This window comes from Vidua chalybeata, chromosome 1 (genome assembly GCF_026979565.1).
Source record: "Vidua chalybeata isolate OUT-0048 chromosome 1, bVidCha1 merged haplotype, whole genome shotgun sequence".
In the NCBI taxonomy this organism is placed as follows: domain Eukaryota; kingdom Metazoa; phylum Chordata; class Aves; order Passeriformes; family Viduidae; genus Vidua; species Vidua chalybeata.
Genome location: NC_071530.1, coordinates 83079175 through 83106986, shown reverse-complemented (window position 1 = coordinate 83106986; position 27812 = coordinate 83079175). Strand labels below are relative to the sequence as shown.

General features: G+C 38.6%; 1 protein-coding gene across 1 annotated transcript in view; it reads right to left on the bottom strand.

Moving 5' to 3' along the window:
* ABCA13 (ATP binding cassette subfamily A member 13) overlaps positions 1-21411 on the bottom strand; it is a 166520-nt gene extending 145109 nt beyond the window's left edge. The window contains exons 1-8 of the mRNA XM_053950805.1: positions 21343-21411; positions 17104-17197; positions 15860-15983; positions 7489-7637; positions 6596-6624; positions 5289-5452; positions 2978-3093; positions 1779-1912 (exon numbers count right to left, since the gene is read on the bottom strand). Of these exons, the coding sequence (XP_053806780.1) occupies positions 1779-1912; positions 2978-3093; positions 5289-5452; positions 6596-6624; positions 7489-7637; positions 15860-15983; positions 17104-17197; positions 21343-21411 (879 nt within the window). The remainder of the gene's footprint in view (positions 1-1778; positions 1913-2977; positions 3094-5288; positions 5453-6595; positions 6625-7488; positions 7638-15859; positions 15984-17103; positions 17198-21342) is intronic.
* Between the last annotated feature and the right edge of the window lie 6401 nt (positions 21412-27812).

The following is a 27812-nucleotide window of genomic DNA, read 5'->3' as shown; positions in this document are numbered from 1 at the left end:
GACACAAGGAATTGATGAGTATTTCAAGAGCATTGCTGAGTGTTATCTCTCCTATCAACTTATTTATCTAGTGAAAATAAGAATAACACATTGCCTCTTCAGCAAGAATAAACCCCATTTAACCCAGCCTCACATTCCCAGGCACATACTTCAAAGTACTCTACATGCAGGCTGCTGTATAAAATACCAGTGGCCCCATTAAGGTGCTCATAGAGCGGGCAAAATGATGAAAGTTGTATATGGTAGGAATTTTCACCTTGTAGCTACACTAGTGTTGCTACTTCTACAGTAATTTGCAGGCTGGCACTGAACTAACTTGACTATGATACAGGATACAGTACCCCTACAGTAGAATAACTATATTGAATCAGCTTCACAAGTAAAAGAAATAGTGATATAAAAAGCACTTAGTACAATGATGCATCTCAACCAGTGATTACATGCAGCAGACTAGTTTTAAATTGAGGTTGGTGGGTTTCAAGAGAGTGGCCAAGAGAACTTCATTTTTTCCTCATAGACTAATTTTTAAATTCTGTGATGAATAATTAAAGACTCCCAAGCCTATAAATATTATTAAAGCTTACAAAAACAATGTCACACATTTCAATTATGTTGTTGCCTTTCTGAGATGCTTCACATCTTTGCTCCTTTCAACTTTGACCAGAGAATTCATAAAGTTTTGCATGTGTTTTGACACCAAACAAAATGGGGCATTACATACAGAATTGAAGGGCTCCAAACAAACATTATCCAGATTTCCCTATCTACTTTCATAGTTTTTTGTGGTCTTCAATGTTCTAATGCAAGCACAAAATATTGAGATACTAGTTTAAAGAGTTACCAAGTGAGTAGCCTGGGATTTCACAGTCAACCACAGCTACCAAGCTGCAGTTGAATGCAGTTAATTTGATCAAAAAGGCCATCACTGATATTCCATTAAAAGGCCATGATATTTCCATTAAAAGGCCATTCAAAAGTCAAGGGTGGTTTTTTTTTTTGTTTTGTTTTTTTTTTAATTTATCCATTTGTTTAAATCAGCTATTTTTACAATGAGCTCTTCTGGAGTATAGAAAACTGTACTGCTCTGCAAAGTACAAATAGATTTCACATAAATACCAACATGTTCTATTAAAGAAACTGTGGACTTAAGTACAAATTCAAAAGATGTTACCAGTTTTCTGCAGTCAAACCAGACCACCACAACAGACCACTTTGGTCTAGAGAATAGGTTAGAATGCCTTATCTGAAGAAAGAGATTTTCTTCTAAATGTGATGCATCACCAGGATATTTGATTAAGCACCACTGAGACAACTCAGTCTAGTACATTCATATCAAGACTGCACAACTGAGAAGAAAGGACTCTTGGTCTCCCTTAATTTACACACAGAAGAGACAGGCATTCTTTGTCCAGCAAACAGGATGAAAAATGCTACCAGACAAGCTAATCCTGTCAGACTCAAATCAAGGATTTGGTTTAAAATCTTAGTGGAGCAATCCTCAGAATTCTCTACAGGTTTGGATAATAAACACTGGACTCTGCCATACACAGTTGTGACTTCAGAGAAGCATTAATTCATCAGTGTATATAACCAGACCTATCAGTATCTTCATGTGCAGAGATTTCAGCTAAAGCTAAACATTTATTTGATGGGAATGAAGGCAGAACCTTGTAGCTGCTTCACAAAGCTAAGCTTCTGTAATGCAAGAAAATACATTCAGGGTACAAATTAAAAAAAAAAATCAAAGACATAGATACCAAAATTTTTAAGTGATTTACCTCTGTTAATTGTGCTGTATAACTTAACAGCTTCTCAACATGAGGGCCATCAAAACCAAACCTGGATTCAAGTTCTGCTTTCACAGCAGGCGGATTCCACAAAACATCCCCAAAGGAAAGATTGTATTGAAAACCTGAAAGAAAGGAAAGCTTTTGTTTATGCAATTAATTCTTTCTATTCATGCCGTTCCTTGGTGGTTCTCACTTGTTGAGATCCAAGTACCATGTTCCCAGCTTTTTTGGGGACAGAAGGATGTGTGCACCTGAACACAAATTTACTTAGGCTAAAACGCATGATTGCACTAGTGGTAAAGCGAGTTAATATGATGGCATTTCAGCACTTGATATGATGATGGTGGGATTCCTCTGCATAGCAATTGCCAGCAAATTCAGTAGGGTACCATTCTGAATTGCACAGAGGCATGCAAAGGCGTGTGTATGGACTGGGTGTGAATCACTACTGAGAAAGAGAGCAATGGAGAATACCAGAAGTTCCAGAGAAGTCAAGTTCATCCTCTGTGCAAGGGCTCCAGCACATCACCTTTGTCTCACATCAGCCTTCACTTTTGCGGGTGAAGTGGGATTTAGACTGCATTACTCTTTATTTATTAGTCTTAGCCTAACCTTCCACATCAAGCAGACAGCTGCACCTATACATTGTGTGCTTCAGTTAGCCCATGAAACTTGCCCCTGACCTCTTCTTGTTTTCCTGGGGCCAGGCTACCTTCTCCAATTAAACTCATCTTCCATAGTGAAGCAGCAGATGGAGAAACGTAACCCTTCAGCTGACAGCAGAATTTATGAGAAAAGAAGAATGAAGCTAAAAGTAAACAAGTCATAATGCTTAACATGCATGTCCAAAACAAAATGTTCTCCTTCTATCAAATGGAAGAAACTGTCCCTTGCATTGATTTAGTCTCTCTCCAAAATTCATTGCTAAACCATGACCATTCTAAACACTATGTATTAGACCAATTTATCTGATGCTTTGTTTATCTGATAGTTGCCAGAGTCTGATAAAATTTAGTTGTCAGTATTGGTATTTAAAAGGCAGATCAGTAAAGAAGTGGGTTAGCACTACAGCAATATAGTTTAGGCTCTGCACATCAGGAACTTACCAGAAGGTCCAAAGTTACTATCATATATTTCCCAGCATGCTTATTAGGTAGTTCAAAGAAAATCTGAAGTAAATTTCTTACCTTCTAAGCTCCTATCCTGTAGTGATGCAGCAGTCAAATTCAGTGCCATTTTCACCACTTCATAGAAACTTTGGCCCAGAGGCATCATAGCTAGATCCTTCAGTGATGCTAAGGTACTGAAAGTGGAAAATAAAACAAAAATCAAGCTCTCTATACACCCAAAAAACTGAAAGGACTTGCTGGAAAGAGACAACCTTCAAGCAACTGAATAATAAAACACTTTTTTTACTGTTGAAAAACCAATGTTTTATGAAATTAGAGTTTAATTGAGCAATTAAACAATTGAGATTTTACAGTTAGAGTATCTCAAATGCAAATTGAGATTTTACAGTTAGAGTTTCAATCAATTTCCACTAAGGAAATGGCTCCTGAGAGGACCAATGTCCTCTTAAAAAAAAAAAAAAAAAAAAAAAAAAAAAAAAAAAAAAAAAAAAAAAAACAAGAAGAGAGGAAAAATAAGAGCAAAATTACCACCAACATTCTCTCTGTTATCCCCACAAGAAGGCAGAATCAACACAAAATACTTACATTTTACTTCTCATTAATCTGTGGGAAAAATATTTTTTAAAGCAACATAATATTTATTCTCACAAGAGGTTAAACAAAGTGCATTACAGAATGCATTGATAAAAATATATCTATTGAATTTCTAACAAGTCTCTGTCACCTTAGCCGTGAAAAAAAAAATTATGTTAATATAACTGTAACTTACTACTTAAAATTTATGTCAAATTTACCAGTCATTTCCTACAGAGTAATCCTTTCTTATTAAGCAATTAAGAATCCAGTTTTCCAGAGTGGAACATCAAATCCCAACATTCATGAAAAGAAGGGAAAAAACCAAACAAACAAAAAACCAAAAAAAACCCACCCCTACCACAAAACCCCAAAGTCAGTCACATGGATGTGAAAAGTTTTAAGTACCTCTGAAAGACACAGCAAAACATGGTACAGACCTGAAAGTGGGAAATGTAAATTCAGAACTTTTCTACTGGTTTAATTCTGACTTAGAAAGGACCACTAGAATGTTATATAGTAATATGAAACTAGTCAAGAAACAAGCATTGGGTTTTGTGGTTTGCTTTCCAAATTGCATTAATGAGGGTAAATTTGGTTACTGAAGGGCACAGAAATCTTAAAAAACCCTAAGCAAATGAAAACATCAAAACCCACATGTAAACATCTGAGTCCCCTATGTAGACTCATGTTAATAGGTCAGAGAACAAGCTGAAATAAGGTTACAAATTACTCAGGCATAAGGGAAAAAGAAATAAATTTTAAAAATCAAGCACCAACATAGGTGCAGTCCACATATTGTAAGAGAAACTTATTTCCCAGTTTGGAAATAAGGTATGTCATCATATCCTTCTTATCTGGGTGAAGAGCTGTTTCTGTTGGTTTTCTTTGGTTTGGGTTTTTTTAGTCTAAAAAATAAGACATGGGATGATAAAAGATGGCAGAACAGCACAATAATTTCTCATCCATGATCTTTGGGCCCCTGCTTCCCCATGGCCTAAGGCTGGTGAGGTACATGGCCAGTCTAGCACAGGCACACAGGTTCAAAGGGCTTTTCTTGCTTTATGATTATGTTATGTGACTCCAGTGACAATTGCCTATAAACCTACTACAACAAACTGCCTAGCCTGGCAAATACATATCTGACTTTCACCTAACAATTACCTTATTTTACTGAAAATTCCTGTAGATATATATCTTGGTCTATGCTTTAATTCTATGTCTTTCTCTGAATCCCACCATCCTTTACCTGATGCAGAATACAGTCCCTGAGGTGTTTTTTCTTACTGTTTCATTTCTTGCAAGAGAACACCTAAAGCTATTTTGATAGCAAGAGGCTTAAGAAACAAAATTGAGTAATTTTCCTTACTGACCAAGTGAGGATTGATACATTCGTGAGGTGATATATTCAGATCTGATTAGGATCAAAATCATTATTTTCTTATATTCATATGTATATGTTCTGTCTTTCAAAGACCCCCAAAGTACATTACAAAGTTCAAAGCCATATTATGTGATGGGCTAATTTCAGATATTGCTAACATGGAGCTGCTTATCAAAGACTCCTAGGGCATCTCTGTTGAGTTTGGCAGAGATGCAAAACTGTTATAGAGGAATCGGTGTGAATGAAAATTCCTAACACAGTTTTATAAAAGCAAAATCTGGTAAAGAGAAGAAAATTTTAGCCTCTTTGCACTATAAAGGATGCTTATTTCATTAAGTAGACAGTGAGAAGAACAAAAATTGCAAATAAAATTTTAAAACAGAGCACTTTCAAGAATGTGAAAGCACTTACTTTTGAATAACTTCTAGGAACTGTGATATGGTAGCTAACTCATCTTCTGTATAAAAGCTGTTCAATTGAAGATGAGGGAGTGAATGCAGAAGGTTCCAGAAATATGGTTGCTTGTACAGATTTTCTGCTCTGGAAATAATTTTCTCTGCTTCATTCAAATCCATCTTTAGGTGGAAAAAAATAAAAATTACATGCTACACTTCCAATAACTGAAGAAAAAATAAAAAGGAAAAAACAAAAAGCAGGTGCCTGTTATTTCCCTGACCCTTTTGAATTTTAAACCATTTTTTCTGAATGTGAAAACATACCTCTAGATTTGGCAATATACCACATTATTTTGGTGGTCTTTTGACCTCATGGAAGCTTTGTTTCTGATATGTCTCCCTGCTCCAATGGAGAAATGGAGCTGGAAGTAAAGCTAAGACATCTCTTTCTGCTCAGAGGTATAATCAAGGGAATGATTTCTTTGAGTCCTCAAGCCCCACAATGAATTTCTAAGTCTAAGGTATAAAGATCAGGGGACTGCCTGATGGCCTTGCCATCCTTGCCTCACAACTCTTTGCAGGTCTTGTGGGGGTCTCAAATAATAACTGATAAGAATGGCTCTTTAAAGATTATCTGCCTGGGATAAAACAACTTCTTTCATAGGACTACACAGTATAACGCCCATGCAAAACAGGATTTATCACACTTTTTTATTATGCACTCCTTGCTGCTCTAAGTTAATGTGTCACTAGGGCTTTTTTGCATAATGACAACATGAGCATGCCTTATACAAAAAGAAGCTTGTGTATATACAAGCTCTGTTTCTAATAACGATCATCTACTGTCAACTTAATATTTTCTTGATGCTGAGAAATACATTCTTTCTCTTCTATATTCCATTCAAGAAATGAAATTTCATATTAATATGGATCCTTTCAATCAATGAGATCTTATGAGCAAATAAAAATTACCAGCTAATTTCAAGTTATAAACTGGAAATCTAAGTTTCATTAAGTAGCAGTATCAATCAATCAAATATGGAAAAAAATACATCTGACAGATACACTTTTAAATTGCTCCTAATAAACAAATATCCTTCAAATAGTTGTGGATTTTAGCTACTAACAACCTAGACTGGTTTAAATAAGTAATCTAGAAACCACTGAACATCTATCAAATTTACAAGATGTCATGTTTTCCTTCAAACACTTTTTCTTTTTAAGATAGTCTACTTGAACTTGACAGGATACAAATTTCTAACCATTATAATAAAGATCTTCAAATCCCAGAACTGTAATCTAGAAATTGTAAAAAATACTTACAGCAAGAAAAGTGGTGATGTTATGGAGCCCTGTAAAATTAAATATTTTCCTTTAAAGAGAAGTATTATTAGCTTTAGAAGAATTGCTATTATAAGCGAGAGCAAGCAGTGCACAAAGGATGTTTCTAGAAAAATAAAGGCACATGAAGCAACTAATATCCCAAAGATAGTGGTCCATTTGATTTTCTATGCTTCCCAATGCTTATACTGTAATCACAAAAACAATTTAAAGGACATTGCTTACTCTTCAATTTTTTAGTGAGGCAAAATCTTCACACCAACACTACATGAATGTCTTAGCTACCAGACAGACAAGCATGCAAACTGTGATTTCACTTAAATCTTTTTGCTTGAAAACTCAGCCAGAGACACAGGGGAGTGGGAGGTCTTCAATGCTACAGCAACAAGGCTGTGCAGTGTGGGGGGAAATGGAACAGGAAACTCAGACCCTGCTATGTCCAGTCTCACTCTTTCAGTGCAAGACTGAAGGTCACCTAAGATCACCAGGTGTGAGATTCTGATGTTTTCCATTCCTATAGTCTTTAGTACAACAGAAAAATACAGAGACAGAGAGCTAAATCCTCATAAACTACTTTTGCATGCATGTTAGACTGAGTAACCTGTTGTACTGTTTATAATCCTTATCTTTTAAGCTTTCCTCTCAGTGTTTTTGTAACTCTCAAGTATTCAAGGGCACAGTTTTATTAGAAAGCTAATTTTTTTCTCTGATAACTTTGATGCCATAGTGTTGGTAATCATAAAAGCTGTTTTTTTTAAAATCAGTTAAAATTTTAGTTTCCTAATTTCATTTTTAAGATCCAGCTATTCTTTTGTTTGATGGCTATCACTAACTGATAGACAAAGAAATTAATTTTTAGAAAAATTACAGCTTACCCGAGAGCCTTGAGTTTTCTTCCCATAGCTTTTCTAAGGCCATGGCTTTCTCTGTAGTATCAATAAATTCCTTTGCAAGTTTTTCTATGTCTTTCATGAAGTCTAGATCAGGTCCAGTGGCTCCCTCTGCACCACTTTGGGGGCTTGCACTATTTTTTCACAGAAAAAAAGAGAAACAGGTGAAGTAACACACTGAAATCAAGTAGCTGAAAAATGTGTACATACTCACAGCAGTATTCTGATCTGTTTTTAACAATTATGTATTTATACACTTTCTATTTAGGTAAATTCGTCAGCATTCAAGTTGCAGCACATGGTCTCAAAACCTCAGCAAAGTGGGCAATGAAAAATTGCTGAGGTCACCTATGCCAATTCTTGCAGAAGCCAAGAAGAGACACATCCAAAAAGTTTTTAATATTTTGAACACACTCACCTTTTCTCCCCTGGATTATCATATGTCCTCGTGGCTGTTCTTTGATGAGAAAGTTCAAGCTTTCCTATTGCATCTAAGGTAACTGTTTTTTTCAAATACATGCAGCAACATATAAAAACGGTATTTTATTCTTACTACTGACCTTTTCTTGATTTTAGCTTGCAGACATACCACTGGTAAATGTTATGTCTGTTATCTCTATCACATTGCTATCTTTATCACTACTCAATTGCACAATTTTCTAACAATATTTTTAAATTAAACCAGAAGTCAGAGTCATTTAAATGCCTCTTAACAGGACAAAATTACTTAGACCCTCCTAAAACACCATAAACAAGGGAATAATTATATTTAGCATGTTACTAGGCAGTTGAATTCTGTTTTATCTAATAGGAGATTCAAATTATCGTATGAGCTACATCCTGCCTAGCAAAAACATTGCTATTTTGCATCAAAAATGCAATTAAGTGTCATAGAATGGGTCAGGTTGAAGGGACCACAGTGGTCATCTGGTCCAACCTCCCTGCTTAAGCAGGATCATCCTAGAGCATGTGGCACAGCATTGTGTCCAGATGGTTCTTGACTATCTCCAGTGAGGCGGACTCTATAACCTCTGGACAACCTGTTCCAGTGCTCAGTCCCCTGTGCAGTAAAGAAGTTCTTCCTCATATTCAGGTGCAAAATCGTGTGTATTAGTTCAGCCCATTGCCTCTTGTCCTATCCCATTCACAAAAATATAATAAAGGGTTACAGTCCTTTCCCATAGAGCTTATATGCCAATACTTGCTTTCAGCACAATTTTTACTTATTGAAAGAAAAGCCTAATGAGATCAATTCACAAACCAAAGAAAGCTATCAGTCACCACTTTCTCATTCTTTTAATTCTCGTTCCCTCCCTCCCTGATCCTCAATTGTTTAGACACTCACAGAGCTGTTTGCAACTTCAGATTAAGGGAAACAAATAAAATTTCATCTTAAAACAATCAAGTTCTTAATTGTTTCAGTACAGCTTATTTTGATCCTGACTTGGCCACCAGAAAAGACATCATTTTGGAAAACTCCTTCACCATCCTCAAACTTCAGTGGGCTAAAGGCAGAACAATTCCTCAACACATATTTTTCCCTTTTAAATGGAGTTTTAAAAAGCAGCTTTCTGTTGTTCAGAACGTGGCTTTTAGAGTGACTAGAAGTTGCACTTTAGCTGTTGTCTTTGAAAACTATCTCATAAATTCCAATATTACTGAAACTCCCACTGCGTAAAATTTCAGACAGCTGAGAATGTTTGGCAAAGAACCGAAACACTACCTACATACTGAAATCTTCCCAGCACTCTGCTTTTTGAGCATGAAGAAGAAGCCAGCACTTGACCAGAATAACAGCAGCCACAGTCAGAACATTAAAAAAACCAAAACTCTAGCTCAGTTTCCATGGGATTTTCCACAGGTTTTGGTTGCCTTGGGTTTTTGTTTTGGTTTTTTTTTTTGTTGTTGTTGTTGTTGTGGTTTTTTTTTTTGTTGGTTTGTTGTTGTTGTTGTTGTTTTGGTGGGGTTTGGAGGGAGTGGTGATGTTGGGTCTTGTTGGAGTTTTTCCTAATACTTGCTGAACTTAAAATTGAAAACTAAATTCTCCTGAAAAGGTCACTTAAAATAAAAATTATTCAGAGGAGTGCAGTATTTCAACCCACATTGTTTGCCCTCCAAACTAGACCCAAGCCTTACATCCCCATCTACAAACCTCCTAGTTTTAGAAACATTGCAAACAACAATACACTGGGAAAAAAGGCCTTAATCACATAGGAGCACATAGCAGGACTCAACCCTGTCTCCAGGGGCTGCCAGTGCTGTCCGGCCTCCTGCCAGCAGCAGGGGGCACAGGTAGCAGTGACAGAAAGAATCAGTAATTCTTTCCACTCTATCCCCATCACCAACTCTGCTGCACCTTGGATCTGCAAAGATTGGGTTGATAAACAGCAGGGAAACAACAAAAAGTCATCCTCGTGGCATCTAATTTTATGTGCTTTAGTCACTTGTTTGATGCACAGCAGAAGCACATTAGACAGCAGAGGCTGAATTGACAGCACACTCAGCTGGGCTGTCCTTTCACTGCTCCCAGTGAAAGGCTGGAGGACTAAAGATACAAGCTACTGCCCTGTGAGGTCCCACAGAGCACATGGGGCTGGGGAAAGGAGACTGGGAAGATACAAGAAACATTAAAGAAAACAGCAGACAGCACTTGGAGCATGGTGGCTCTGAAGAACTACAGGGCAAAGTGCAGGGAAACACTGATGGTAAAAGTGGAGAGGGAGCTGAGAAACTTTAGGGGGATGTAGATATTTAGGGCATGGCAACACAAGCAAATCCAATGCATAAAGCCCAGCTGTTACAGAAGAGAAGGTACATGTGCAATCTGAAAGACCCATAAAAATGCCACTTTCCTAAGCACAACCCTCTCAGCAGTCCAAGAGCAGCTGCTTAGACATGCTGGCTGTGAGAGCTATTAGCTTTGTGGGGATTTCCAGGTCAGCAGCCATGTCAGCTAGCTGCCATTTGTGACCCTCTTTTGCCATCATTGCCACAGACCCGCCTCTCGCTATTCTTGGATCTGAGCACAGACTCCTTTTAAAGGGGAAATGGCAGGAGGCATAACATTGGTTATCAGGCTCAGTTTTATGAAACACATTATATTATTACAGAGGTCTTATTTGCTGAATATTCATGCTAATATACATTTTATATATTTTCAACATGGTAATAGAGGACTACATTTAGCTCCTAATAAGAGTGCTACAAGTTACTACTGATCTCTTAATTCAGCACAAGTAACACAAAAATACAGGAAGATGTCACCGTCTTGCCAGAAAGATAAGAAACTACACTTCAAAGCCAGCTGCAGAGACAGTCAAAGCAAACAAATTTCAGCCAGTGTGCCAATAAAAGTACTTAATTGTTGTACTGCTATTCTCCCAAAGAGCCTTCAAAGTGTTCTTTCTGGAGCAGAAGGCGGCATTTACTCATTTGTATGTGAATGTGTAAAGGAAGTCCAGCAGCTGATCCAAGGAAATTCCTAGCAGCAGTTGCTAGGAACAGTAAAGAGGGGAAGCAAGGCATAATAAAAAGGACAAAAGGAGGAAGCCAGTAATTTGTAGGAGAGGACATATATAATTAGAATTGGGGTGTTAGAAGAAGGGGTTGGGGAATATATATATAAAATTTCATTATCATCCATGGTAGCTCTTCCCTCAAGTGTAGATTTCCACAAAGATCATGAGAGCAGAAATCAAACTCAAAACATACATTGGTACAAGCTTTGATTGTGACAAAATACTGCAAAAGAGCAAAAAGATTGCATCTCTTTGAACATGTAAAAGCGATTGTCATTTCCTAAAGCCATGACTCAGAAACATTAATTCTGTCCAAAGTACTCAGTTACTCAGGATAACAATAAGAACATTTCAGAGTTCATCTGAGAACTCAGCTATGATGCGAAATGCCTTTTAGACTCGTGATTTTCATAAGCATCTCAGGAAACTCGTCTCAACCTCACCCCTGTCACCACATTAATAATTTCTCTCTAAAATTGCAAAGCCCCAGCTGGCTTCCACTCTGCACTATATCAGGATTATAAACCTGGAGACATCAATACCAATACACATGCTAGACAACAACATACTGTGTGTCTCTCACAGAAAGATCTTTCTCTTCCATGTTGATACAATTATAACCTTCCTAAAATGTAATGGACTAAAAATTTATAACAAACTAAAAAAATATATTCTTCTTAATTTGCTCTAAAATTAAGAAAACCTGTGTTTAAATTTCCTTTTCTCCCCAACTCTGGCAATCTATAAGCAAGGTCACAAAAACTGCTTCTATTTTTCAGCTACACAGCCTGCAACTACAAAAGTTGGCCCAGACCACAGAGTTAATACTACAGAAAGTTGCTCACCCATAATCTATCTGGAAGAAATATCTCTCATTTGAAGATATATGTCATTAAAGAAAAATCTGACCCTTTAAGCAATTCTTACACAAAGACTTTTGCTGATGCTTTGACCTTCCTTGATTTTATTCTTCCACACCTGCTGTTGTACATGATGCTCCTCCACTGGAGGACCCAGGCCAGGTATTGATAAAGGAAAAGGTTTAGAACAGTAAGAAGAAAGGGGCTGGCATGAGCAGGACTGCTCCAGGAGGGGGCCAAGCTAGGAACTGGGGCAACCCTGGAAGAGTCCATGGCCTCACCAATGAGACACTGTCCCTCAGGACCCCAGCCTTCAAGTAGACACAGGGGTGTGTTACAGGCTCCAGAGACAGCCCCAACAAGGCAGGGAGCCCAGGAGCCCAGCCAGGTGCAAAAGGAGACAGAGCTACCATGTGGGTCTGAGTGGCACATCCAGCAAAAGTGCCAGAGACAGACTTGGGCTTCTACCACATCTGCTGGGTGAGGCTGCTCAGGCTGCTACCACTTGTAGCAAAATAAAGAGAAATAACTGAATGTGCTTAGAAATAAAATTTTAGAGTCTTGCTTTAATGATATTTGCAGTTCTAAGTCTCAGACTAGTTTAAATTTCTTTTAGGTGTTGAGAAGTGTAACTAATATAGATCGAGGAGTCTAGGCTGCAAGGGCAAATCCCACCGTGTTCTCCAAGATTTGCCAGGGAATCCAGAGTACTGAGAAATCATGATGTTTCCATACACATGCATGGGTGTAAGGCCACGGGACCCCTAGGCTGTGTGGTTTTTATCTTATTTTCATGCTCTCAATTTTAGGTTCCACTAAGATGAGGTGGTGAGTGGAACATTCTGGAAAGAGCAGGGAAAAAAGTCCTTTGCCATGGGAGTTCCTGAATATTTCCTTGTCCCTCCACTCTGAGATGCCAGTGAGTGTATCAGACTAGGGAATCATATCAGTGAGCTGCCAGCCAGCAGTTTTTGCAGTGGTTGAAAAGAAAAGCAAAGAGCAAAGCCACAGAGCTCTTGCAATTGGATGCTTTCCAAGGCATCAGAAGAGGGGGCAGATCCTGCTGCAAATCAAAGTTAATGTGGTTGTAGGCTTCACTTGGCTCATCTTCTCACCATATCACAGGCTGTTGCCTGAAGGGACAGGGACACATCTGTGAGGGCATGGCCGGCCCCAGGATAACTTCACCCTGGGCTCAACCCCCATCATGAGGGGTGCTGCTCACTGACAAATAGTTATTGGTGGTTTTTGGATTCCATGAATATTCTAACAGTAGTCATAGAACTACTTCCTCCCAAGGACAACTACTACATTTCAAAGTGATAGCACTAAAGTATTACATACTGTGAAAAAAAAAATGGTCATGTCCATGCAAACTATGCAGTCTCTGACTGACTCTTAATAAACACAACATTATTGATAAAAAAAATGTTCCTTTATTAGGCTTATGGCTTGATATAAATACTTGAGGGGAAGAGAACTGGTATTACTGTTCCTATGACACTCCATCTCTCCAGTCAGCAGGGACTGGATTCAGTTATGTTTGACTGCTCAAACTGACAGTCTATATTCCTAAGGCTGTTGGCAGCCAGCATAAGTCAGAGCAGCCCTGAGGTTGATTTAATTTATACTGATGGACCTGGTGGAACAGGCTGACCTCAGAATGAACTTCATCTTACCTTTTTAGTCTTTTTCCTTACCTAGGCTATATGCTACTCACTGCAGCCTATTGAGTGCATAAGTATGGATACATGCATGCATTTTATTTTTCAGTTGAATAATTGAAAGCCGCTGAATAATTTCACTGATTCTTAAGTAGGTCTAAGACTGCCTCCAGGAAATTTTTTCTTGATTTTCTATTGAGCTGGAACATAATCTGGGCAGTTCAGTCAAAACAGTGTAAATAATCATGCAGAGTAGTCAATATAGTTCATAGTTTCTGGAGATTTAACACATTTAGATGGCATCTGAACTAGTGATGTAAATAAAAGCTGTACCTTTAGGGAACAATTTTTTAAAAGGCTAGAGTTTGGGTAATTAACCCAGTAATATAGAATTGCTACTGCAAGTAAGAGGCTACAGGCTTTGTACTGAGTTTGAAAGACCACAGCACAGGGGCTTGCCACCATTGGCTTGCCTGAACTTGTCTTGTTTTCATTTTGACTCGGGTTCGCTTTACCTTTTTTTAATTTTCCTGGCCAGACAACTCTGGCTATTTACTGTGTTTTCACTTGTCATTGCATAACACCATCATAGTTTTATACAGATAGAAGTAGCAAGTGACCATTAAGTGCAAGATGAGATATTTATGGCTAACAAAGCCGTGCAGAAGAACACAGGCCCAGTATAATAGGTGAGGCTGTGAGAGGTGGGGAAGAGATGAACTATACTGGAGTATCTGGGATGATAAGAGGTGGGGCACAGGCTGGCACTGAGGGCTATAAACAAGTGACCAGTGTTTAGTTAAAATTCAGAACTGTAGCTGGACAAAGTCAATTTCTAAGTATCAAGGAAAAAATAACAGGTAGCTAACATCTGTAAAAGACACCATATACATTCAGGTGTACCACAAAAATTTGAATGTATCCCAGAGCTGCAGGCCAATGGAAACAAGCAAAGTATAAAAGCATACTAGCAAATACAAGTCATCCCAAGTGCATTCTCAAGTGGAAAAAGAAGCCATCAACACCACATTCCTCCAGGTAAAGTACTGTATACCAACAACCCCATCTCCATCCATCTGCAGCTGTTTACATGACCCAGAGCAGCAGTGGAAAGGTGAGCATAAACCCAGAGAAAGTACTGGAAACTCAGTGGTCATGTAACAATTTTAACTGTATTAGTGGGAGGGGGAGGAGGCAGAGAAGAATTTTAATAGGGGTATTTTTGTCTGTAAGTGTCTTGTGTTATAATGCATCTTGACTAATAGTGGCTTAAATTGTTAAGAATTCAATTCTAGTAACAAATTCTACTTTATGTAGAATGTGTTTGCCCATAAACAAGGTTTATTTTGTATGGTCTTATGTTCAATCAATGGTTCTCTATATGTGCAAATAACTGAAGCAGACCATCTAGATCAATAGATAAGTATTATGGCCTATTACTGTGCTACTGAAGCTTTCCAACTTACTGTATGCTGAATTTATTGCTATGTATAAACCTCTACAATAATAAACCATAAATATTTGATGCTCTGACACACCAGGCTCAGCCCTCGAAGATCTTTTGGTAGATATTATCATTTTTCTAAGAATAAATATACAGATATAAATGTATATATTCTGATTAGCTGACCCTGACGTGACTTTACTACTATATATTTTGAAAGGCTGTTTATGACTATACCCTTCAGCCAGTTTGCATAAGTGTCTTTGCATCTCAAGCATTTTTGGAGTAGATGAAATTACTTAATTTCTTAAAGAAAAAATCCAACTTCAAATCATTCAAGCATTCTAGGATCCTGTGACAAGAACTTCTTATGGGTAACTTCTTCCAAGTTCTTTCTTGTTAGAGAATTTTTGCTGTTCCTTGTAGGCTCTTTGTGGGTCTTATATGAAAGCTATTCTTGTTTTGCTTTTCTGGGTTCACTTCTCCTACTGTGTATGCTCCCAGACAATACAAAGTTTAAATATAACATATAACCTTGGTGCTCAGCTTCTCTCTAGTAAGGGATAAAAGCATGCTCTCACATGGTAGCAGCAAAAGGGAAAGAATAGGACAAGGTACCTTTACAATTTTACCCCCAAAGAGTGTTCAGTATCCAAAACCAGCATGAAATGTCCAAGAAATGTAAATAAATATTAGCAAGAGGTATGAATGAGGCCTTACATCCTTTGCAACCTATAAGAATGCTGAAGGAAACTTTTAGCAGAGAATACCATTGCTCCTGTTTTTCCTGTCTACAAGGCAGTAAGAACCTTTTCTGCAAAAAAAGATGCACTGTGATGGTGAGAGCTCTGTCAAACTCACATAACTCACCTAAAGCGGCTGTGTCTCTGCGCTGTGTAACTGGTATTCCTGCATCTTGAACCAATGTTACAGAAAAGGGTCCGCATGAAAGGATAAAGGCCCCCACTTGGTAAATCACGAGCTTCTAAGTAACCTAAAACCAAGCAGCAGCAGAAATAAGACCAGTAGTGTTGCATTTACAAACTGTACCATCACATTGTGTTCCTTTGCCCTAAAAAGTGTCATCTGCGAGCAATGAAGTTGTATCAATCTCAGGTGCCTCGTTTAAGAAAAACTCAGTCATCACAGAAAATGAGTAGCCTCTGTGTCAGATTGTGACAACACAAGCTACATGTGACATTTGAGAGCAATCTTTGAAAAGCTGATTTTCCTGGTAGTAACATTATTGCAGTATTATGTGGTTGCTAGCCCCTCTGCCCAAAATCATGCGTCCTGGATTGGAATATAGACTTTTGCACAAAGTGGTATTTCCTCTTTTCTCACAGGCATTCAAAAAATGGAAGAACTGGTGTTCAGCAATGCCTGAACACACATCAATCAAGACTGTCTAAACAGCCACTTTTCCCTATCTCTGGAATTATCCACAGCTCTCCATAAAGTAAGTAGATATAATGCAGGCTACATTCTCTCCAGATAGTTCACTCTACAAATCCAGAATTGTTTTACCAAACTGATTTTTAATGTAGCTAAAGCTGGTTTACCCCTGTTTTACTGGCACTCGTGAATAACAGAATAATAAACTGAATAGATTATAATATCATAAATAATTCTTTTCTAAATGAAGTTATATTTTGACAAGATAAAAGCAAAAATAGCTTTATAAGGTGGAGGGAGTCATAACAAGTTTTGAAGGAAATGGAAGAATTTAACAAAATATTAATTCTCAATCCCAGGAAGTGAGTAGGGGTAAGGTTCATCTTGTCTAATTGAAAATATCCACGTCTGAGGCAGTCATCTAAACTCCAATACTCAATAGAAAGCAACAAATACAACTAAAACCCAAATAATCTCCCTTACTCCAAAGCTGACATTTAAAAATTGTCTTACCAATCAGATCTTAAACTTTGTATCTCTTTCCCACATAAATACAGCTTCCTCAGATCTGTAGCTGGACAAGATTGAATCCCACTGTAGGACTCTTTCCATTGATTCCACTACATTTAAGTCCCCCCTTCTAGGATGTCTTTAGTGTTTGCTAAATACTTCTACAAGTAGAGACAACCAAAATAGAGCACAAGTGAAACAAAACATACAGTTTTCCTTGTATTTTGGGGGCTCCTGGAAGCGGATGGCAGCTAGAATCAAGAAAAGTACACATGGCCACAGTATTTCAGTGAGAGAGAGGACCTGAAAAAGGAAATCAGAACATCAGTCTATAGAACACAGGGTTTGGGAACAAATCATTAAAATTCATATGTCTTTTACTTTAAAATAAAAACATTAAACATCCTCTCTACAACTATTTAAGGAAAAACAAGACCATTAAAGCAAGTTAACTGACATTTCTATTTTAAATCCTTATAACTTTGTGAAATGTACTTCTTTCAGAACAGAAAAGTAGATTTCATTTCAATTTATAGTGTTTGTAAATGCGTTCCTGAGGTCAAGACAGAAGCTCTGGCAAGGTGATGACAGTGACCTTCAACTTTCCTATACCTGAGCCTTCTAAGCCAGCAGCATTCTGCACCTTGATCCAATTCTTCATGCTCCCCTGAGCCCTTCCTGGTGGCATACCTTCTTGTCCTTCCCTGACTCCCTGGCTGCTGCCATTACACCCTTTCTGTCACCTGCGCTCAAATGCTCTCCAAAAGCCACCCTCATCATCTTGAGGAGGGAAGACCAAGTGAGACCAAGCCAACAGGCCTGAGGCTGCCCACAGCCACACTTCTCATATCCCAGTGTTCCCATTTCCAGGGCCACAATGACAAGGCACACAAGCCAATGTGCTGCAGGACTCAGATTTTGAGTGTCTTCTCTGAGCAGATTGCACATACACAGTGCACGTTCATGCCTCTGCAGAGAGGCAAACTTCCAAATGGATTGGAAGGAAGAAAAAAAAAAAAAACACCAAGAAAAGCAATTGTGTCAGTTTGCAGCAGCAGAAAGGAAGAAACAGTCATTCAGCCACGTTTCAAAATACTTCTAGATTCACTGATAACCGCATTAGGAAAGTGTGAATAGGGACAGAAACACAGTAGAAGTGACAGCCACGCTGAAGATCTCCCATTAGAGGCTGTTAACTTCTCTGGAGCATACAGGGGATTTTATTTCTAAACTGTCAGAGTTTAACAAAATCCCATCATGGAAGTAAACTTGGGCATGTCAGAAAAATGCCTAAGAACCTTAACAGAATGCTTAAGAACAAAATCCAGTGGCAGAGTCCTCCCTGTGAAGAAGGACATCTGTGCTGGACATGAGACAAGTAAAGGTTTCCTGAAATTTAGGGAAATCACCATTTATCTAAACTGATCACACTCAAAACAATACAGGAGCCAACCTAATAAAAGTGAGGATGGTGATTTTAATCTTTTAGGGATCAGCAAGGGCCATCTGCTGTGCAGGGTGCAGGGATCTGCGTGTAACAGTGCCACCCAGCAGGGCAGGGGACCCATCCAGGGACCCCAGAAGGGGGAGCAGGGCAAGGCCTGCTATCACAGCCAGCCTCAAGCAGGAGTCCAGATCCTCAGTCAATGTCACAGCAGGTCAAGCCAAACAGTGGCAAAGCACAAGGGCTGAGCCAGAGTGCAGTGTCACTTGGACTTCTGCCAGGCAGCAGGGCACAGAAGTCCAATTTTGGCTTCGGCTGCTCGGATCCCAAAACTTAGCAGAGGCCCAGAACCCTGACAGCATCCTCCCCTCTTTGGCATATTCATCCCCATTCCTCCTGTCTGGGGTCAGATGGAGGGCCTTGCTGTGGAGCAGAAGCATTGCTGCAGAGTACCCATGGGCTCTCTGTAGGGAATGGAGCCAGCTGCAGCAGCTGAGGGAAGGGGCACTGCAGAAGAGTCTTGGGAGAGGATGTCACCAGGCTGCCCAGCAGGGGCTGGGAAGGGTCCAGTTGTCCCTGGGGGCACGCACACCACCATAAGAGCCCACAGTCAGTGGCTGGGGGAAGGTGTCACAAGCAGTTCAGGTGCAAGGTGGGAGACCGGAGCTCAAGGTGTTTATAGGGGAAGGCCGTGGACAGCCACAGGCTGGGCTCCCTGGTGCCACCTCAGGGCTCAGGGCAAGCCAGGGCACAGCACGAGCCAGCTGCTCCCTGAAGGGCAGGGAGCCAGGCGGGAGCCAGGGCCTTGTCAGGAAGGGCCTGCCCGGCAGTGCCCCGGCAAGGCAACAGGCTCTGCTGGGAGCCGGGACCTCCAGGTGAGCCAGGGCTAAGGCTGAGCCAGGAAGCCAGGCTGCAACGAGGGTCAAACACAGCCCTGCCATCTCTGGCATAGTCCATGGGAGGAGGGTTCAGCTTGGATAGGGACTGCTGCTCCTGCTGACAGGAATTTTGGGTAAGAACTGATAGCTGCAGAGCAAACAACAGGCTGAGGACACAGTGAACCACCAGCGTGCTGTAGGCATTAAGCATGCAAAACTGATCTTAACAAGTAAGTTATTTGTTGTAAATATGGGAAAGTAATGCTGCTGTATAAGGCTTACTTGTGTTCAAATAAGAAAAGTGCCCACAGAAGGTCCAAGGAAAGAGTATTTGTGACATTGCAGGATTGCAGTCCTTGCACAGCTGTTTTGCCCAGGCACTGAGGGGAACTGGAGCATGAGAGCTCATTAAATTCTGGGGAGACGGATCTGGGAGGAATGGTGAGTTTTGAGAGAAATTTAGGACCCAGCTGGTTTTAATTCCAATTGTCCTCTAAATTAGGGCATCAGAATTTGGGAATCACATTTCCTCCTTTACCTAGCTACAAATTTGGATGGTAATAAACATTATTTAAACAATAGTTAAGAAATGCAGTGATGGAAAAATAAAGTAGCCTGGTAGTGTGTATGTCCTGAGTTTCTAGCTTCTAGATTCACTTTGCTGTTCAACAGCTCTCACTTGTCTTCCAGCCTTAACTGCTGATAAATAGCCATGAGGAGAAACTTGTCTTACAGGCAGATCTACATGATATGGAACAGAGCTGAAGCACATCAGATCTTTCAGGAGGTGCTTCTCCAGATTCACAAGGGTCTGACCACCTCTGCATAGGTGGACGATCCACCTGGATTTCTCCTCCTGTACTGTAGATGGAGCACCTTCACAGCTCAGTGTTTGCACAACAGTACACAAGGAGGTTTTGCAAGTTCCCCAGGGCAGCTTCTGCCTCTCAACAGGCAGAACAAAGTTTGCTTTGGATCACCCTTGTAATTCCCGGCTTGGAGAAGTGAGTTCTCTATTCAGGAAATCTACCAATTAGACAAAGTTACAACTTACACTAATTAAAATGTTTCTTTTCCTTCAGAAATATATGAGGGAACATGATGCAGAACAAGAGGAGAAATAGATGCACATGCAGGAAAACAGGAGATACAGAGAAGCCGCTTGATGCACACCAATTGAACATACAAAATTGTTCATGCATGGAGAAGAATATGACCAACAGCATCCTTCCCCCCAAAAGTATATTTTATATTAGAAAACATCAGTTTCATTTATTTGGGGAAGAAATTCCTCTCTAAATCACTATTTTATTGAGGCTAAATATTTCTGAAACTGAAAGCTGTGTTTATTTAATTGAAATAATCCTATCCAAAGCAGCCAACATGCTTCACTGCAAATCCCCAGATCATTATAGACAAGTGAAATCTGTGTGAAACTATTAATTGAAGTGACCCTTTTCCCCACAAAAATGTTCTCTCACTTAAGAAAATTCACTTCCTTCTATCCTAATTTTTTTTTTCCATCACAGTAAAGGTAAAAGACATCTCTATCTAATTTTCATTATTTAAATTTTGACTTCTGTTGAAGTAGCTGCCACATTATTTTACATATTGGAATTTGAAAGGTTAAATTAGGCTTTGGAGAGCAGATAAGAAAGGAAATTAAGAAGTTTATAGAATTTTAATACACAGTACATTCCCTGTATCTAGACTTTGATCACAGTCATGCAAGATTTCTTACATTACCTATAAGCACCTGTAATGTGAAGAAAAATGATTTTCTCCCTTGACACTACTTACCAGTACTGCTAGTATCTAATGTTAATTAAAAGATAAGCAATGGCTCTTCAAAACTTTTATGACACTTGTCTCATTTTCAAATTGGGAAGCATTGCTGTATTCAGCCATTTTAGAATTAAAACAACACATTATCTACTTGTGTTTTCAACAATTAGGTGACAAAAGGCAAAACAAGAACCACTTGCAGCCAGCCTGTCCTTAACAATCTGCAGTGAAAAGGGAAAATCGATAGGCACACTCTTTCCAATACTAAATACTAATACTAATATTTCCAGATACTAAAAAAATTTTAAATATTCCTTTTTTAATCATTTCCAAACACTCACCGGTTGCCTCACACGGCAGAGCCAATTTTTCCAAAACAGAGCCTTGAATTGGTGCATAGCGTGCCCCATATCTCCTTTTCCTTCCTTCATTCACTTGCAGAGTGTCTTTTTAGGGACTTTCTAATTCAGAATCATCTCACCAAGCAGTCCAAACGTATTATTCAGAAGCTGATTAATTCCAGCAATAGTGGACAGTGCAGGAGATTTGCCTGCTTCCTGAGAAAAGATGAGATTATATTTCTGCCTCTTGTTTTGCTTTCGTTGAGGAATCTCATCTTTCTGTTTTTCTTCTCAGTGCAATGAACAGTAAGGGGATGGGTTTATAGAAATGCCTTCAGGCTGCTTTACTCCACAGCATACATTCTGCACTTGTTTCTACTTTTCTGGAATAAAAATGGATGCAAAAAATGAAGGGGGGGGGATAGAATATGTAACACACATTTGTCTTTTTTCAAAGTTTTGTGACGTTTTGTTACTTTAGTGTTTATGTCTGTTTGCAGATGCTTATATTTTTGAAAAAAAATAATAGAAGGAAAATAAATAGGAACACAACTCTGTTTCACCACATAGCCCTAAAAAAATGTCAGTATGCTTCTAGAACATCCTTGTGAGTACAAATCTAGCACTGTAGTGGTCCCAATGCATCATCAGATGACTGTTGGATTTTCTCTTGTGGAAGGTGTATGTTTGACATTTCATTCTCCTTTACCTACATAGAGGGGGAATATCCCAACAATAGAAAACTCTGTTAATTAATCACCACATGCCACCTGGGATGAAAATCAGTCTTACAGCAGCAGTTCCTTCAGCAAAGAGGTGGGAGAGCAATTCCTTCTGCAGAAAGGGAGCATGTGCAGACCTGTGGTAGCAGAGCCAGTGGGAGACCCAGCAGAAATCTGGTGGTGCAGAGGACGACCACCCTACCTATCTGGAATGACACTGTGAGCAGAGGAGTAAACTTTCTGGGATTTTTGTTCTACACAAATGAATTGCCTAAGAATCTGATCTCCAAAATCTCTCTCTATGGTCAATAGAGACACATAATACAGCCATTATATAAGGTAATTCAAACCACCTAGAATCTGAGTCATGATTCACACACACACACATAGGACAGCATGATGCTTGAACAAATGTCCTTTATTTCTTACTATTGCTGAGTAAATTGCATCATTGCACTTTCTACAAATGTATTCTTATTGAATGAAAGACACACCCTAACATTCACAGCTATTTTGCCCCATTAAGAGTAAAATTCCCCAAAATATAAAATCTTTTTGGATACAGAAGTCATCAAATAAGAATCCAACTTCCATTAGATTTAAACCAAGGCTTTGGATTTGGGTGACCCAGCAGAAGTTTCGGCCTTTCAGAGCACATTCTAAACTTAGTTACTCCACTTCCTGGGAAACTGACTCATTAGTCTATTAAAATGTCTCTATTTGAAATGGTGCAAATTTCTGTTTTAATTTTTACCTTTTCCATGGTTCAAGAAATAGAGAAAAAACAGACTAAGTAGGTGTCATGAATTCATCAGTTTTACATAGTGGTTGAAATCACCTCCCAAAAAGCAGAAATCACAGATGAAGTCATGGCAGAATACAACTAGCTAAACACCTTAATTTCTTAAATATGGTGGGATTTCCTTTTACATTCTCTGCTCTGAGATTGTAAAATTACTGAAGTAATCACTTAGTTCAAGTAGAAATGTGAAAGTCCTCAGGACATACTAAAAAACTAAATAGTTTAATGTTTACCTGAATGAGGTTAAGCACATATGTACTTTTGAGTCAGGATTAATACCTTACCAAAGAGCTCCACTTCACACTTGGATGGCATTTCTGCTTTCTGCCAAGCAGTGCTAAAATGCCTGCCATTTCAGAGTATGGACAGTTATTTTTCTTGCCAGGATCAAAGGTGACATTCTGGGATACCAGTGATGCAGATTCTGTGCACAGCAGAAGTATGCGTTTTTAAACAAATGTTTTTTTCAGGAACTGAAATTGAAATGTTGTTAATTGTTAATATGTGTGGGATCACACAGCCATTCTGGAAAGCCAGGGAGCAGAATCTCTAGAATGTGATTTGTAGGAAGTTATAAGTTACTCAGCATAATGAATTACGGGCAGTTTTTTACTTATCAAAGCAACTGCTATGGAAGACTGTCCGTCTGTAAGCGTGTGAGCTAAAGCAGCTCACGTGAACCATCTGCCAAATTATTTTGAACAAGCCTTTCTGCAAAATCTCTGCTCATCCGACTGTGATGTGTTAATTTATTATGCTCTGTATAATTACATTCTCATAAATGTGGCATTCTATTTTCATGGTAACAGGAACCAACTATTTTGTATGCAATTAGTGACCAGTACTAATGAAATACTGACTGCCCATTCTACTATATAAGACACTCAATAGACAAACACCTTTCACCATCAAGTTATGTTGACTTCATTTGTCTCTTACTTCATTAGAGAAGTCTCTCACTTCCTATAGAAATTCAATCTTGCCTCGTTTGGTGTCCTCCAGTGGCAGACCCGTTTTTCTAGAATGAAATTTAGGAAAGTAAAAGATATCCCATGAACATTCCATCAAGAACAATTGCTGCAGTGACATTCTGGGAAATTACCTCTAAAAGTAATTTTAGAAGACACAGATTCTATGAGCTTGATTGTATTATTTTGAATGTCATAGAAATATGAGAATTATTAAATCAAACCATTACTCCCAAACAAAACCCTTGGCACAAAAGATGAAAATGAAAAATGAAACACAGAGAGAGGAAAATCAAAGGAGTAATTAGTATTTTTGGAAAGATGTATCAGCTATATTGCTGCCATCCTGGAAGCTCTTTTGAATCCCTAGGTTTCATCAGGACAGCATCAAGCAGTATCCTTTGCAAGTACCAGCCTTAAATATCTATATTAACTATATAATTATTTCACTGTAAACAACTGGCAATATCTATATTAACTGAATGATTTCAGGGTTCCTTTGACAAAGTGGCTGTAGTCAACAGCAACATCTTGAGTATTGCAGGGCAAATTAGAAAGGCATGGATTTCATCATGTGCAAAACTCACTCCTTCTGGAATGAAAAAAAAAAAGAGGCTCAGAATTGGGTCTTTGTGTAAGGACAAGACAGAGTGACCTGACCTTTTTTGCTTCTGCTTAGCTTTAGCAGGCTTTGCCTCAGTTTTAACTTAAAATTTTACTTTTTATAATATACAAGTTATCCAAAATCACTGGGGCTGAAAAGGCAGTAAAGCTCCTGCTAGCATCCAGCTCTGGTTTTAAAACTGGACTGCTTTATAATATCATACCATCAACATGCCACGTCTAGCCTATAGTTTTAATACAATGTAATTAGAGTAGGCTGGCAAGCACTTTCAAAGAAACATAATTTTATATGTTAAATAGGTTAAAACCCAGGAGCCAACAATACTGTTTGGTATGGACAGGAATGCAGTCAAATCATGTGATAATATGGCTGGGAATCTGGCAAACTAACCTATTTTCCTATCACCACCCACCACTTCTTTCACAAGGTTTATTAAGTGATCACAAGGCTTTCCTTTTAACATTAATAGGAGTACTACTTGTAAATATTTACATGGGGCAGACCTGTGTTCAGACAAAGTGCCTGCAGGATGACATCAATTAGTAGCATCTTTCCTGGCAGACGCTTTGTGTGTGCAAAGTTAGGGCCTGATGAAAAATGTTAGTTGTGGGCAAGGTCAAATAATGGGGCTGATTAAAATGGAGCTATGTGTTAAACAAACAAAACAGACCCAATCTCCCAAGGAGGCTGGTAGTCTGTTTGAGCTTCTGGGGAGCTCTGGGAAGTTTACTCTTGTAAAATGACAGAGTGATAGGAAATTGAAAATTTTCTCACAGCTACAAGCTCAGTGCCAACAAGAAGCGCCTGGAATCAGGCTCATGTGTCATGTAAAATCAGCTCTTTTCTGTCTTTTGCTGCTGCTTCACTTTGTTTGTAGCCCAAGCAAAAGCACTGTACCTGTCAGCATTACTCTCTTTTCTGTTATTGTACCACAGAGTTTCAGATTTAATATTGCTCTGTTCAGCGACCTCCTTTCTCTTCAGCAGAAGACTTTCTGGACTTGTAATTTAATCCATACTCTGGAGTACAATATTAAATAGTAATTATTTTAGAAAGATAAAACATGACTTTTAGTTACTCAAAGACTGAGAAACTTTCAGGAAAAGCAAACCTCAACATTTTGTACCAAACCATAATAGTAACATCAAATCACACTACTGTGCCTTCTTGTATTCAGTTGTTGCACACAGATCCAATCCCCAAAGTCCAATTTGCTGTTTTAGTTTTCTTTCATCTCTCTTGTCAATGGAAATTAAAAACACCCCTGATTCAACCATATAAACATTTTATTTAGCAGTATATATTGAGATCCCAACTTGAAAAAAATCCAGTTCTGTTACACAATGCATTGAAAATCCTTTACAAAGAAGAATGTTAAAAAAACATGTTGCTTATTACATGCATATATTTTCAAGAAATACTGAAATTATCAAATTATTTCACTTGGTTTTTAAAGGACAGATAAATAAATTTGTTGTCTAACCACTTCTGGACATAGGTCATTCCATAATGTTCCTTTTCAGGATTTCTCACACCTTCCTTTAAAGAAAATCCTTCTCTGAAATATATCAAGATGCCAAAAATAAAAATCCACTCCTTCAAGTCACTATCTGAGTTACTGCTCTTTTTCAGTCTCTTGCAAATGTAAAACCATTGCATTATAGCCTGTCTTCATTATGATCTCAACCATTTCTTTAACAAAATGGTAGGAATAGGCCAGAACACCATGAATCACAGAACAAACCAGTGGTAGGAACCACTGTTTTCTCCCTTCCTGCTTCCACTCTATTCATAGCTTCTGTCTTCCTTCTTTGCTTTTATCCCTTCTGACCCCTGGATTAAACGGATTGTATAGTATTTTGCTAGGTAGAGGATGGCACAGAGAACCACAGCAGGCCCTTGATTTGAAATGGGTTTCTGGAGTTTGCAGGATTTGTAAATCTACTAGGAGACACTGCATTATGTAATATTGAACATATATGTAATACCATATATATATTTTTTTTTAAATATCACTACTCCAAATCCTGATTCATGTTCTACAGAAAGAATGATAATGGGTATACAATATATATGGGTATATTGAACAACTGAACAATTGACTTGCATATAAAACCTGTAAATATTGTATAACTCTCTGTAAAACCTACAGGAAGGTAACTTCTCGGCCGGATGCACACAAGTGACTCACTTCTTTATCTCCCTGTCCAGTTGCAGTCATAAGGGAAAATACAATTGTTCTTATCAGGGTAACATTCTGGCAAGTTTCCTCTGAAGTCAGGAAAGGTATTTTGTTGCATGTCAGATGTGTCTGTAGAGTGACCTCTTGCATTAGGAATACAGCATCAGAGGAGGGGGAACAGCAGAAACAAGAGGATACTTGGTATCCTTTGACTTCTAATTTTAAGCTTTCATACATCCCTTTACTCTATCTGGTGGGAAGCACAGAAGTAAATCTTTTAGCAGAAAGAAATGTACAGTGTCCTAAGGAACAGTGGGAAGGACAAAGGACATACAGGCAAAAGGTTAATGGCTCATCTTTTAGAGGCTTCTGCCAGGGTCTTGGCTATTGATTTAATGCAATAGTTGCTTCATCCCATGAATGCATGACCCTTAACTCCAGCTCGGCCAGGCCACAAGACCATCTATATTTTAGCATCTAGTACATAAGAGTTTTTATATTAGTTCTCAGAATAGAAGTGCCTACATTATTTGATTATAAATACAAAAACTTTTTGGTTTCATTTGACAGCACACACTGTTAAAATAAGTCAAGAAATTCTTTTTAACAAGTTTCCAGATTCATTCTGTCCTTCCTTTAAAAAGACAAAGCACATCATTTTAGATACATACCTCCAGGACAACTGTAGTAATATCTTCCCCAGAGCTTCACAGAGTCACATTACGTGTTTGTATTCTAGGTAAAGCATTTTTTTCTTCTCTTTAAGTACTTCTTATTAAGTATTTCTTACACAACAGCAAACTGTCTCCTCCAAACCCATACGAGCCAATTTGGTGCAAGACTTCCTTCACCATAGAGTGCAGCATGCACTGAAGTGATCTCATTTTTATCTCCTTGTTACTGTTTCGAGAACAGGACCTTGAAGAGAAAAGATGTGCTTTGTTGCATGTTTCCCAAAGGGCCTCACAGACTTCATGCAATGCCTAGGCAAGCATCAGTCATAGTTAAACACAGATTTTTTTTTTTTTAATTTTTTAATAAAGAAGAAACAGTTCAAACAAAATGTGGAGCCATTCCCACTTCTCTTCTTGCCTTAAGCTTAGGGAAAAAAAGATTTTCTCTGAAAATTTACCTTCACTGTATATCCTAATCATAAATAAGAAAATGTGGC